At 35.4% G+C, this 15,090-nt stretch overlaps 1 protein-coding gene across 4 annotated transcripts in view; it reads left to right on the top strand.

Annotated features, from left to right (window-relative positions):
• Window positions 1–1,906: 1,906 nt before the first annotated feature.
• Window positions 1,907–15,090, top strand: part of LOC123561364 (dixin-like) — a 48,608-nt gene continuing 35,424 nt past the window's right edge. Inside the window, exons 1-3 of one of the 4 annotated variants that reach the window (XM_053553264.1) lie at window positions 8,231–8,365; window positions 9,983–10,060; window positions 14,553–14,682. In XM_053553264.1, the coding sequence (XP_053409239.1) occupies window positions 9,986–10,060; window positions 14,553–14,682 (205 nt within the window). In that variant the 5' untranslated portion in view covers window positions 8,231–8,365; window positions 9,983–9,985. Of the gene's footprint in view, window positions 3,276–8,230; window positions 8,366–9,982; window positions 10,061–14,552; window positions 14,683–15,090 lie in introns of those variants that run through there. The other 3 variants (XM_045353674.2, XM_045353673.2, XM_045353671.2) reach the window with 3 other exon arrangements.

Raw genomic sequence — 15,090 nt, 5'->3', positions numbered from 1 at the left:
TATTTATATTTGGACTACCTTCGCAGATTTGCATTTGATTTGGTAGTGATCAGCTTTAATCAGTAACATTGTACGTGGTGATAACGGAACGCAGCCCCGCTGGGCTCGAACTTGCTGCCAGCGTGATAATCAGTCGACATTGTATCCACTTCTATACCAGTTCCACAATACAGTTGGTGAAGGAATGATACGATTTCAAAATGTTCTGATATCTAAAAGAATGGTTACTATGACTGATATTTTTGTTGCATTGCCTCCTACAACGTTTCAGATTTATTCTGTCTGGTAAAAAGACATCACGTGCTGACCGGGAGCCTGACCCAATATATTCCATATCGTTACCAGACGTCTGATAGGGATTCTGATTTAATGAAAATGGCTCCCGTGTTGCTGGTGTTGTTGGATCGATCAGATTGTCACCAAAAACTGTCGGCACAATGTTTGTTTGTGACCAGATACGGGATATACGCTTCCTCGAAAATTCATTCCACGCCTTCGTTATGCTCTTGTCCGATATGCATTTCCAGGCCTTTACCATATATTCAGTCACTGTCAAACCATGCAGATAAACATTATACAAAAGTCATGTAGTTTTCACACAAGAAGCAGGAAACTGTAATAAGGCCCTGCATGCTGACCACACTAATCACTTAAATCCAAACGTAAACTTGTCTCGAACCAGAGAATTACAGTACGCTCATTAAACTGCTCCTTAAAATGACTTTTTGTCTGGGAGCAGGCTTCGAGAATTGGTGGTAGGGAAAAAGTTGTTGATCATCCCAAAGGTTGTAGGTTTGGACCTCACAGGAGCCACCACTGTGATACATCATATAATACACGGTACTTTTTCTGTAGAGAACGAACACGAGAGTGATTTAATCGAATTTGAGCTTCCGAAATTAAATATTTATACAAAACTAAAACATAAGCAGAATTCTTTAAGACAGAACATTTTGCTTATCTGAAAATTTCAGATATCTAAAAAATGTGAAAAAATATGACAATAGTTTCGTGTGTGTTGGGCACAGCTTGAGTTACATGTTGGTGTCTATATTTCTTAGACGCTTGGATAACGAAACCAAAATTATTTTCACAACAAACACGGGCGTAAATTGTAAGTTTAGCGTTTCCCACACACATGCTAGTTTGATGAATTCATTAAAACATTCCCTTTCATTAAATTAAGACCGGCAGCTGTTAGAGGTCACGTGGAGAGGGGTCAAAACTGGCCACAGGGGTCATTAAAATGTCCATCATCATCAGACTAACACGCTTCATCAAACAGTAATGATACGCCCTGTACACTGACCGAAATCAAACCGTACGGAATACAAAACTGTTGCTATAGAAATTCTGAAAGTCCGGGATTAAGTTATCACTGGATTATACAGCAACTCCATCTTTACCGTCAATATTAGGAATTAGCCAAGACGGATTTTGTACTAAACGTATGGAATTAATTTTTTAAAAGTACATTTTTCTACTATCTGAACGGATACCGTGGCAATGAGAACTGGAGTATTATCTTTAAGTATGTTTGTAGCGTACAAAATGTGTGTAAATTACAAAATTTACGTGTGTGTGGAAATAGATTGACAAAATATTTGTATTTTCTTAAGTGTTATTTAAGGGGAAATTTTAACCTGATAGAACAAAGAAGATGGTTGAAGACAAAACAAACAATGTAATCTTTACAAATTGAAAGAAACTTAGTTGGACATTAGACGAAATTGCCTTTGTTCGATAATAGTTTAGGTATTGTGTTTCGTTTCGTAAAGGGAGCGCGAAAAAGGAAAACAACGCACGCAAATATTCGCTTTGTTAACTGTAACTTAAATATTCTCTCACAAATAGTATTTTTCAAGGACCCTTGTATATATTGTCATAATAGGACGTAATTTGTTCAAATATGGACTTTCGATTGTTACATATTTGAAGTATTTAACAGGACTTGCTACTTTGTTACAATGAAATCTAAATTAAGAAGTATTACGTTGACTCTTATAGCCAAAATATTATATAAATTTTGGGCCAAAAGATTCGTAAAAACTAACAACGGATTTTGACCATAGAACTGGAATATGAAGGCACGAGTGAAGGGATATTTTTGAGTGTCTGTGACCTAGTTAGTTTGAAAACGTAATTAATTCATCAAATGTGTGGAGTTTATTTAATTCCGTGTTCAATTATGTTTTATTTACACACACTTTTCCACGTGGTTGCTAAAATCGTGTCTAATCCTACTGGATTACAAGACTAAGCTGAAATAGGTCATAGAAATTTTTGGGTGTATCGCATATTGTTTTCAAATAAGATTAACAGACCGACAAAGGCGAAAAGATAACAAAAATACCAGGTAGATAAAAGACTAAAGAATTATTTCTTCTTAGGAATTCCATGATTGATACAGAGATGACATTTTAAGAATTTTAAGCATTCTTTTGAACAGGTCTTTCTTACACAGCAAAACCTTTAACTATCTTTTGATTATTTAAATGCTTGTAGGCTTATTAAATTTGCCGAAGATGTGAATTTGATAGGGGAAAAACTAATGAGCGTGAAACTGAGCGAATCGTGAACTGTAAATCATAAAATGTTTGCCTCGTAGTAAATTGCAAATTCATTTTGTGCAAATTAATTTTAAACATGCTGTTTTCACTGACGCGGATCGTTAATCAAGACGTGTTCTTGATTTACCACAACAAATAACTGGGGCTATATGCTATTGTTAAAGTTAATTTTACAATCAAAAAACAAATCAGGCATTTGATTACAAATGCGGTTCAGGTAAAAACGGTGAAAGTATGTGGAAGACATTTGTGGATTTTGCACTGAATACATGGTAGATAATTTAATACACATTGAAATTGAAATTAAAGTTTGTGAATTGTGATTCCGTGGAAAATGATTAATATGGAAGCAATATTTTAAGTCTTTACATGAACAAAATTATGACTACCACGAGTAATATGAATAACCAGTACATCCTGAATAATCTTAATAATGGCCGGGCACCACAGGAGCCAGGCACAAGAGTGGTGGCTGGAAAACCGCCGTCGCGGCTGTCTCCAAGGGTCATGGTAGGGTTCGAACTCAATATTTTAAAGTCACAGAGTGGATCGAGTAGTGCAGGTTCTTCTAGACATGTGTCTCCCGTGCTGTCAAGGTCAGGAATAGCGAGTTCGAGACCTTCCGCATATGGATCGGACAGGTCGATGTCACCACCGAGGCTCAGCTCCGGAAGTCGATCCGGAAAAATATCATCCCGAATTGAGGTAATCTATATCTCAATATACATTAGTGTAATTATCATGTTTTTAGCGCGCGAGTTTTTGATTTATGCGCGTGGTCACTGGATGTGCATACTGTTCATATATATTTACGTATAATGTTATACCTGAACGTACAGTATATCATTATGTTCGTGCATGTACATCATAGTAGCAGACTTTTTACCGAAATGGTATTCCACAGCATACAAGTATAGCACTACGAAAATGTTTGAGTTAAGCCCCGGGTGTAATACACTTATATGTCTGTCTGTTAAGGTGCCAGTACAATGTTCAGTGTATGTTAGTTATATCACGATGGCATTATGTGTGTGGCATTTGTGATTATGTAGTTTCGCGAGATATTAGCGAGTCTTACGCCAATGTAATTGAGTTTTTTTTAATCAATGGCAATGCAGCTAACATTTGAGATCTTTTGGCAATGAAACTGTCATTAGAGTGTTGGCGAGCAACTTGCACGATTGTTTCAGTTTTGAATTTGTGGTGGTGATCGAGATTTGCGATCATGTAACGGTGCCACAGAGATTTATGTAAAGATGGAATTAAAATTGTGAAGCAGTGTAAAAGGAGATTTGCGAGTCGTGTGGGAGATGTAGCAGCGAAAGCTTCCGAGTTCGAATATATTTGCAACTTAGATTCTATAGTCTGTAAAGAGGCATCAGATTTGAACAGTATGAGATATGTGAGCCTGTAGGAGTATAACTTAGTTTTCTGATGCTGTGCGAGGCTGTGACCATTCATTTGAGATCTGCGAGCCTGTAGGAGTATAATTTAGTTTTCTGATGCTGTGCGAGGCTACGACTGTTCATTTGAGATCTCCGAGCCTGTAAGAGTATAACTTAGTTTTCTAAAGCTGTGCGAGGCTGTGACTGTTCATTTGAGATCTGCGAGCCTGTAAGAGTATAACTTAGTTTTCTGATGTTGTGTGAGGCTGTGACCATTCAGTTGAGATCTACGAGCCTGCAGGAATATAACTTACTTTTCTGATGCTGTGCGAGGCTACGGCTGTTCATTTGAGGTCTGTGAGCCTGTAAGAGTATAACTTAGTTTTCTGATGCTGTGCGAGGCTGTGACTGTTCATTTGAGATCTGCGAGCCTGTAGGAGTATAGCTTAGTTTTCTGATGCTGTGCGAGTCTGTGACCGTTCATTTGAGATCTGCGAGCTTGTAGGTGTATAACTTAGTTTCCTGATGCTGTGCGAGGGTACGACTGTTCAGCTGCGACCTGCGAGTTAGTAGGAATATAACTGTGATTTGCGATGCTGTGCGAGACTGTGACCATTCAGTTGAGATCTACGAGCCTGTAGGAGTATACCTTAGTTTTTTGATGCTGTGCGAGGCTACGACTGTTCAGTTGCGACCTGCGAGTTAGTAGGAGTATAACTGTGATTTGTGATGCTGTGCGAGGCTGTGACCGTTCAGTTGAGATCTACGAGCCTGTAGGAGTATAACTTAGTTTTCTGGTGCTGTGCGAGGCTGTGACTAGTCACAACGATTGCGATCTGCGGGCTGATAGGAGTATTACAGATATGTAGTCTACTTGAGGCTGTGACAGTAAAGCTGAAATTTGCGGACCTGCAGGAGTATAACTTAGTTTTCTGAGTCTGTACGAGTCTGTGACTTCTCAGTTGAGATTTGCGAGCAGGAGGCTTAGAACCGAGATGCGTGAGTCTGTAACTGTGCAGTTGAGATCTGCGAGCCTGTAGCTGTATAATTTAGATTTTTTGAGCCTTTGACTGTGCATTTGAGTTCTGTGAATCTTTAAATGTATAACTGAGATTCATGAGTCTGTACGGGGCTGTGTAAATGCAGTTGAAATTTGCGTGCCGGTAGAAGTATAACTGAGATTTGTGCGTCTGTGCAATGTTGAGATTTGTGAGCATGTAGAAATATAACAGATTTGTGTGTCTGTACGAGGCTGTTACAGAGCAATTGAGATCTGTTAGTCTGCACGACATCCGCGAGGCTGTAAGAGTATAACTGAGATTTGTGAATCGTTGTGAAGCTGTGACAGCGCATTTGAGATCTGCGTGGACAGTGCAGTTAAGATGTGTGTGCCTGTAGTGGCTGTGATACCGCAGCTGAAATTCGTGTACCTGTAAAGTATATCAAAGTTTTTTTTTCTGAGTTGGTATAGGCCTTCATTTTTTAGATTTGCGAGTGTTAAGACTTGGCTCTGTGCACTGTACACCACTATGTTGTAGTAAACAGACATAGTGTTTTATATATAAAACGTATAGCACATAACTTCTTCGAATGGTGATCATTTATACATGGAGAATATGACAATGGTATGTGTATGAGGGTTGGCAAATGATTAAAATTTAGATAAGAAGATTACATCTATTTCTGAAATAATCGCTATTGTTGGAAGTCGACAAAAAAAATCTTATTAAAAAAAAATTAAGATAAAGTAGTATAGTTGGAACTATAGCACTGCTGTACGCACAGAGGTCAATTTTCGATTACTTGATCTTTATATGATGCCTATACAGATATTTACGATCTTTTGCCCAATATGAATACAAGCCTTGTCGATTTTTAACACTTTTCCTAATTCTGAATGAAACAAAGAAATATACCAATGATTTTTGTTATTTTATGATGGATGAACATCCGTTTCCCGTGCGCTCTCTGAATTTTTACATAATTACCATTATTATGAATTGGGTTATGGAGATGTTACATACACAGGATATTAATGTTACTATTATCGCTCTAAACAATGTCATATTTGGATATATTACAAGACCACCTGCCCAATTAAGAGGTCACAAAGTTGAATTAAAGGAGACTTCGTCGTAACCATCAATTATTGACATAACCCAACACTTCCACTTAATGGAAAAGTAAATTTAATTTCGATTTAAGAAAAGATGTCCCAACAACTGGACTGTAATGTTAGAGGTTATAGACCAAACACAATTTTATGAACGAAATTAAGTAACGTTATCCCTATAATACGATACCATATAATAACAAAGACTCAGTAGTAGGAAGCGAATCCCATTCAGTTTAGTTGAGTATAAATTGTCAAACCGTATGTTTATTTTTCGAGAGGCGAGAGGCGAAATTATTCTAAGTGTTTCTTCATCTTTATGCATGTAAACCACTTCTACTCTGATCCGTCGATGTATGTTTGTAGATGTTGTTATATGAAAAAATCTCCATCAACCAAAAAATAATTCATAAATCGCATCGACGTATAGCCTATTTCAGTGTCAATATGCCTTACTGAGAAATATGCAAATCTGGAAAAATGCATGTCATATCATTATAATCAGTATGGTTGATGGAAAAGATAACATGTTGTTATTGGAGAAGGAAACAGACTCCTATATACAAGCAAACACCAACATAGTGTTATTTAGTACAGTATAACCGTAATATGATTCTGTGCGGAGGTTGCATTCGATGATTGCAACTCAAGCCGTCGTTTCATCTGAAAATCTCATAATACTTACATGCCTATATTCCCTTATAAATGAGGGTTGCACTGAGATTGTCAGAACTTCTCTGGACTGTATGAATAATAGCTCAATAAAGAATGTCTGCTGTGAGTGCTGGAGATCAGAGTGTAATCCCTGGACGCGTCATAGGGCCCCGATAATGTTGTTATAACTTCTTGCCCAACCTTTTTGTATATTTACATTGATGTATTTATGTATGCTTGTTGTATGTGTGTGTATTGAATATGTATATATATACAAAAAAATATGATTAAACTAAACGCGTCATATGCGGGTTAGAGACCACCAATTGTTTTCCCATAGACTTACATTGTAACGTTATGGCGTGTTCGGCCTTCCATACATCGAAACATGTATATCTAATTACAAGTTTTTCAAGAACTGTCTTAGTTCTACCAAAATATCGGACGAAAAACATATGAACAGTGATACTTTATTTAAGTAATTTCCGTGTGAATGAGACGACCCCTGTTTACATAATTGACATGGCGGGAGAAATTCGTTTGATAAATCTTTTTTTTTTTCAATACACATAAAATGTAGCAAGTTTTGTCAAAATGTATAATAAAATACTGTAATGCAGTGAAAAAATATCATTTTTGAAAAACAAATCACTTCCTGGGTTTGTTTACATGACTGACCAATCAGAACGCACAGACGTTACCTTATTCCCAGATATACATTTACCTCATTCCCAGTAAGTCCCTGTACTTTTTTGAATTGGTGGTCTCTGACCATATGGTAGCTCCCTTTACCTGGCACTAGTATTTGAAATGTTATACCAGGAGGCAAAGTAAGTCCATGTAATGGATAACTTGTTAGTTGTATACAAGGGGTATGTAACTCAAGGGTTTAACTGTTGATTATTTGCGACCTGACTGAATACATAAATCATTTCTTGAAATTACTGTGCATCTATATTTTGTAAACCTGTATGGTGCGTGGTTCCACTTGATCTGTCACAGTTCTTGAAAATGAGATTTAGGAAAAAATTAAATTTATTTGAAAGCGGTATGGTAGCAACAGTACAATATAAATTCGTGAAAGCTTTTGAATTGAATATAATTTAAAATGTCAAAAGAGTTTAACCCCGTAAAATATGCCAATTAATTTTGTATTATATCGCTTACAGTGGCCGGACAGATATTCTATATTATTCTTTTGAGTGCTATTTGCTTGCATTCGCGGTTCGCTGATGCTACAAAGACCATACCAACATTTACAAATAGTTGTAATTGTTTTAGTTATTTGGGACTTATCGTTAGAGGACAAAATGACTTCGTCGCCGGTTTATTCTCAAATGCAAAACAATTTCAAATAATGTTTTATATTTACGATAGTTTATGTGAAGAAATGGGATAATACAACTACAACTTGCAGATATTTTTAATTATTTCTTAATCATCAACAATTTATCTTCGTTATGGATGTAATTACTGTATTTTAGTCATAGGTTTAGAGATTAAAATTCGCCATAATGGAACCGTTTGTGCAACTATTTCCGTATTTTCCCAATATTTTTGAGAATTCTAGAAAAACTGCCTAGTCTAAAGCCATGAAGTAGTAGTGGTGAATTAGTTTACACTTTTCCTTATTGACTTCACAGGTTTCAACATTGCAAATTTGCTGCATTTGTAGTTTATTTTACCGTTACTAATGTCAACTTGGCTCAACAAGTTGTTAACTTGTTTTGTCATAATTTCTTTTAAGTTTTTCAATGAGATTCTTTAAAGTCATTGAATGATATCCTTAAAAATTGCCTCATAGTTCAGGAGTCTTTTAATGCGTTTAAAAGCATCTTTGTGAAACATTCTTTAAAGAATATTTATTTAAGAAAATGATTTTTCATTAATTATTCAGGAAGCTGAAGGATTCTTTATATCAAACAAAAACTTGGTTTAGTTGTAGTCTAATGCATAATTTTGAGAAATCCTGGGTATGTCTACTTTGGAATGATTCCTTAATTATTTGTTTTATCTTTCCTTTTCTAATACAGATTTAACCATGGCTAGGACTGTCTAGCTCAGTAGCTGTCCGTAATTAGACATTTATCGATCTAACGCTGCATTGTAATTGTCAGGTAGTCAGATGCCTAGCCTGTCCTTTATGGGTCTTATAGGGATCCAGTAATCAAGTTGTTTATGAAAGTGTATTGAATAAATGGCAAAAATTATCTAGTCAAAAGACTGTTATCCTTGATCCCTGACCACCACCTCTGAGAGAGTCTTAAATTCTTATGATAGATCATGTTTGTAGACGTGTCATGAACATGTTGAAAAAGGAAAATATAATATTGTTTTTACTTCTGTGCACCAATTTCAAAATCAAACGCAATATGTTATCTTTGCTATCCGCTTTGCAAATTGCAATTTCTGTCTCAGCACAACTACCATGTAGCAAAATTGTATTTGGAACGCTCTCTGTTTAAAAACAGAGTGCAACTTTATAAACATCTACGTTCTCGTAAAAAGTCTACGTTTCCGCAAGGGATGTTGACGTCAATGGCAGATAGAATAAACAGCAGCATTTTAATACAGATATTGATCAGGTGTGATTAAACAACTTATTATAAGAATTATATTTCGGTACTTCCATTGAAAAATACTTAATTCATAAACAAGTTGATTACTGGTCCAGTCTGGACACTTAGAAAGCCATAGACCTAGGCTTCAATTTACTGGATTGCTAGAACACGGGATTGACTTACGGTAACTGACATTTCTTGGTTAGTTTTCAAGCTGACGAACAGTCATGTTCCCATATTCCCATAACTGTTTGTCATGTGCAGAAATGCCAGTATCCTTAATCACGTATTTTGTACCATATATAGGCTGTACAAATATGCCTAATATGAAGTTATGTCCTGTCTATCCAGCAGGAAAAGCAGTTCTTGATTGTGGGATATTTCAGTACATCCCACATAAAAGGGCTTTATTTGAAGCTTTCTAAATCAGACTTTTACTTAGGTTTTTTAAGATACATGTAATAAGTTTTAGCTTAAAATGGTTTAAAGCATATATATAACCTTTGTTGAAATGTCTGGAAAATATAATTCCTTACTGGTTCAGTTGTGTCAGAAAGGGATTGTTCTCCTTATCTATGATCTAATATATTGGAATCATTCCCTAGTGGAGTTGTCAAAAGCATGTTCATCATTCAGATTGAAAGAGATTTATGAAAATAAGGGAAAGGAAAATGCAGCTAAATTTCTTTTTAAATACAGGCCATGGCAACGTCACCAGTAAAATCACCTGACACCGATAGCTCAAGTCACTCAAGTGGGTCTTGGGTTTCATGGAATGTAAGATTTTTATTACTTTGCAAAATCATTGTTTTAATATTCTGTTTATGAATCCATGAAATTAAGTTTTCACATATTTAGTGTATAAAATCAGTTATGAAAAATGCCTCCACAATATTGTGTCTCCATGGAAACTATTTTGGCCAAATTATAGGCAGTAGTCGATTAGTTTTAGAATATGTTAAGCTTACTTGTACAAAGTGACTATAAGAATGTTTCAGCCGTTAGCAGTCTTATTTTTATAGGTAAAACCAGTTTTTGAGAATACAGGTTTCCACTTTGTGTGTCTGAAATATTCCATCAGTTGTGTCCTGGTATTATATTTAACACAGTACAGGACAGTAAAATCTTTTTAAAAAACTTATGTCATTTTTAACAGAATTATGAGATAAGTAAGTATAGCAGACGTTTATGAGTTCATGTAGTTCTTATTTACATAAATAAACATCATTGCTATATTCAGATAAAATGTCTGTAGAAATATCCTGGTACACAATTTTGCCATTGAATTTTAGGATAGTTGTCATGTAATCTGTTTGGGACTTTGTATTGTATTGCATGGTAATACTTCCTTCACTTGATGGATTTGTATTGAGAGTATGCACAAGTACAACATCAGGAATACTGTGCAAATTAAGCCTATGTAAAATGCTTGATATCATTATTACCGGTAGCTCGACTTTTCGAAGAAAATGTAGAGCTATTGCACTCACCCCGGCGTCGGCGTTGGATAAAGTTTTTGATAAAGTCAAATATCTCTGTTACTATCAAAGCTATTGACTTGAAACTTAAAATAGGTATTTACTATCAAAGTCTACACCAGGAGAAACAATCCCCATAACTCTGATTGAATATTGACAGAATTATGCCTCTTTTTAACTTAAAATTTTTGGTTAAAGTTTTGGATAAAGTCAAATATCTCTGTTACTGTCAAAGGTATTGACTTGAAACTTAAAATACTTATTTACCATCAAAATCTACAACAGAAGAAACAATCCCTACAACTCGGATTTAATTTTGACAGAATTATGCCCCTTTTTAACTTAGAATTTTTTGTTAAAATTTTTGATAAAGTCAAATATCTCTGTTACTGTCAAAGCTTTTGACTTGAAACTTAAAATACTTATTTAACATCAAAGTCTACACCAGGAGAAACAATTCCCATAACTCTGATTTGAATTTTGACAGAATTATGCCCCTTTTTAACTTAGAATTTTTTGTTAAAATTTTTTATAAAGTCAAATATCTGTTACTATTAAAGCTTTTGACTTGAAACTCAAAATAGTTATTTACTATCAAAGTCTACACCAGGAGACACAATTCCCATAACTCTGATTTGAATTTTGACAGAATTATGTCCCTTTTTAACTTAGAATTTTTTAAAAAAAATTTTTGATAAAGTCAAATATCTCTGTTACTATTAAAGCTTTTGACTTGAAACTCAAAATAGTTATTTTCTATCAAAGGCTACACCAGGAGACACAATTCCTTGAAGTCTGATTTTAATTTTGATAGAATTATGTCCCTTTTTAACTTGGAATTTTTTTACTGGCAAAGCTTTAATTCAAGCACTGAAAAAAGTCGAGCGTGCTGTCTTACAGACAACTCTTATTAATGAACTTTCTACCACAATTACACATACATGTATTGATGTCAGATACCTGGCATCAGTGTGGAAAATATTGACATTTGAGGGTTAATTGTAAGTTAAGTTAAACACAATGGTTTAAAAATGAGTGTATAGCCCGCCAGCTTGGCTCAGTAGAGAGGGTGCAGATCTATGTACAAATCTCAGGGTAATTAACAAAAAGAGTTTGATCCCATAGCGATGCCAGTATGTATGTTCTCTATGAGGATTTGATAAAAAACATTGACTTTGTGTCTGAAATCATTGGTCCTCCACCTCTGATTCATGTAGGAAAGTTGGCAAATACTTGTGGAGAAAAGGTTTGTACTGGTACAGAATCCAGGAGCACTGTTAGTTTAACTGCTCGCTATTACATAACTGAAATACTGTTAAAATAAACAAACAAGGTAATGAGTCATTCTATTGCTGCTGTAATGGAAATTTAATTTTATTTGCCATATTACCAGTATTGTAGTTTTAATCATGTATTTTAGATAATTATGTTGCTAAAGCATTTTCAGCTCAAAGTCTGATTGCAAATGACATGAGATAGATAATAGGATCTCATTTGAACCCCCCACCCCCCCTACTAAAAAGGTTTACAGAGGGGATACAGGAGTCACCAGATGATGTCTGTGTCCTTGCATGCATGCATCTGTGATAACTGATAACTCTTGAAATGATGGATGGATTTAGTTCATTTTCAGTACACTGGTAATAAGAGCAGGATGATTTTGATTGCAATCCACTTATTAGCTCACCTGTCACAAAGTGACAAGGTGAGCTTTTGTGATCGTGCGGTGTCCGTCTGTCCGTAAACTTTTGCTTGTGACCACTCTAGAGGTCACATTTTTCATGGGATCTTTATGAAAGTTGGTCAGAATGTTCATCTTGATGATATCTAGGTCAAGTTCGAAACTGGGTCACGTGCCTTCAAAAACTAGGTCAGTAGGTCAAAAAATAGAAAAACCTTGTAACCTCTCTAGAGGCCATATATTTCATGAGATCTTCATGAAAATTGGTCAGAATGTTCATCTTGATGATATCTAAGTCAAGTTCGAAACTGGGTCACGTGCCTTCTAAATCTAGGTCAGTAGGTCCAAAAATAGAAAAACCTTGTGACCTCTCTAGAGGCCATATATTTCATGAGATCTTCATGAAAATTGGTCAGAACGTTCACCTTGATGATATCTAGGTCAAGTTTGAAACTGGGTCACATGCCTTCTAAATCTAGGTTAGTAGGTCCAAAAATAGATAAACCTTGTGACCTCTCTAGAGGCCATATATTTTATGAGATCTTCATGAAAATTGGTCAGAACGTTCACCTTGATGATATCTAGGTCAAGTTTGAAACTGGGTCACGTGCCTTCTAAATCTAGGTCAGTAGGTCAAATAATAGAAAAACCTTGTGACCTCTCTAAAGGCCATATTTTTCATGGGGTCTGTATGAAAGTTGGTCTGAATGTTCATCTTGATGATATCTAGGTCAAGTTTGAAACAGGGTCATGTGCGGTCAAAAACTAGGTCAGTAGGTCTAAAAATAGAAAAACCTTGTGACTTCTCTAGAGGCCATACTTGTGAATGGATCTCCATAAAAATTGGTCAGAATGTTCACCTTGATGATATCTAGGTCAAGTTTGAAACTGGGTCACGTGCCGTCAAAACTAGGTCAGTAGGTCAAATAATTAAAAAAAACATTGTGACCTCTCTAGAGGCCATACTTTTCATGGGATCTGTATGAAAGTTGGTCTGAATGTTCATCTTGATGATATCTAGGTCAAGTTTGAAACTGGGTCAACTGCGGTCAAAAACTAGGTCAGTAGGTCTAAAATTATTAAAATCTTTTGACCTCTCTAGAGGCCATATTTTCAATGGATCTTCATGAAAATTGATCTGAATTTTCACCTTGATGATATCTAGATAAAGTTCAAAACAGGGTCACGTACCTTCGAAAACTAGGTCAACAGGTCAAATAATAGAAAAACCTTGTGACCTCTCTAGAGACCATATTTTTCAATGGATCTTCATGAAAATTGGTCAGAATTTTTATCTTGATAATATCTAGGTCAAGTTCAAAACTGGGTCACATGAGCTCAAAAACTAGGTCAATAGGTCAAATAATAGAAAAACCGACGTCATACTCAAAACTGGGTCATGTGGGAAGAGGTGAGCGATTCAGGACCATCATGGTCCTCTTGTTTTTACTAGAGTTATAACCCCTTTTCGATAAAAAAAACCAGTAAATTGTATATGTCTGTTTGATATCTCTTAATTAATTGAATCCTGTTAAAATGTACAAGTACATGATCATGCAATACAGGCCAAGTTAAATTTTAGTTTCAATCCACCAATATTTTGCAGAATTGCAGCTTTTGTCTTGCTGTTTTGATGTCCAGTTGGGAAGAATAAATGGATTAAATTCGGTTATAGTCCTTCAGTTTTTGCGAAGTTATATTTTTTATCCCTTAAATACTTCTGAACAGATGAATGAATTGAATTAGTTTAAGTACACAGGTACATGATTATAGAATATAGACCAAGTTCAATTTTGTCTTCAATCCATCAGTGTTTTGTGGAGCTACATTGTACATAGGACCATGATTCCTCTTCATTGTAAAGTTTGGTTTTGTGTTCAGAAACTCTTTAACAAATGAATGGATTGAAATCATTATACCCCAGTAAACCTTGTGTACAATCATGTTATTTACAAACCTTATGTACAATCATGTTATTAACAGCTATAAAACAGGTCTTTATTTCATACAGACAAGTAGTTACTAGAGTATTACCTAGTTTGCTGAAAATGTTTCAGGAAACTATTTGCTTGTATCTTAATATATACAGGACATGTTATTTGTCTTACAGAACCAGCTAGATGCCTATATGAAATGGATAAACTCCCAGCTAAAGAAAAAGCCAGGAGCTAGATTGGTAGAAGATCTGCGCTATGATACACGGGATGGTGTAGCATTTATAGACCTTATTAGTGTGATAGGTATGTGTATTTTTTGCTTGGTTCGAAACAAAATACGGTTATTTTTCAGGTAAATTCATATATCAAGCTAGATAACAAATTGCCTTTGTTCTATTGCATAAAAGCCCAACTAAAGAAGCAGAAGTTGCTTTCACCTTCATCACCCTCATTTGTCAGAGTATTAATATTAAGATTTTTTCCAAGAGGCATTGCTGGAAACCCCTTTGTAGTTGAAATCTTCAAACAAATGTAAAAATATTAGTGATAAGTGCCTGAGGTTGTACCTAGTAACCAAAGTAGATTTTAGGTGAGCATGACTGCAGTAACGTATCATATGACAAATATTTGTAGTTCTTTGATTTTCAGAGTCATCTGGTAGTATTTTATTTTGATAGACATCTGTGTGCAATAACATATTTCTTTTATAAC

The sequence above is a fragment of the Mercenaria mercenaria genome, chromosome 10 (genome assembly GCF_021730395.1).
Source record: "Mercenaria mercenaria strain notata chromosome 10, MADL_Memer_1, whole genome shotgun sequence".
NCBI lineage: Eukaryota > Metazoa > Mollusca > Bivalvia > Venerida > Veneridae > Mercenaria > Mercenaria mercenaria.
Note: the sequence above shows the minus strand (reverse complement) of the source record. Positions and strands in the feature narration are given on the sequence as shown.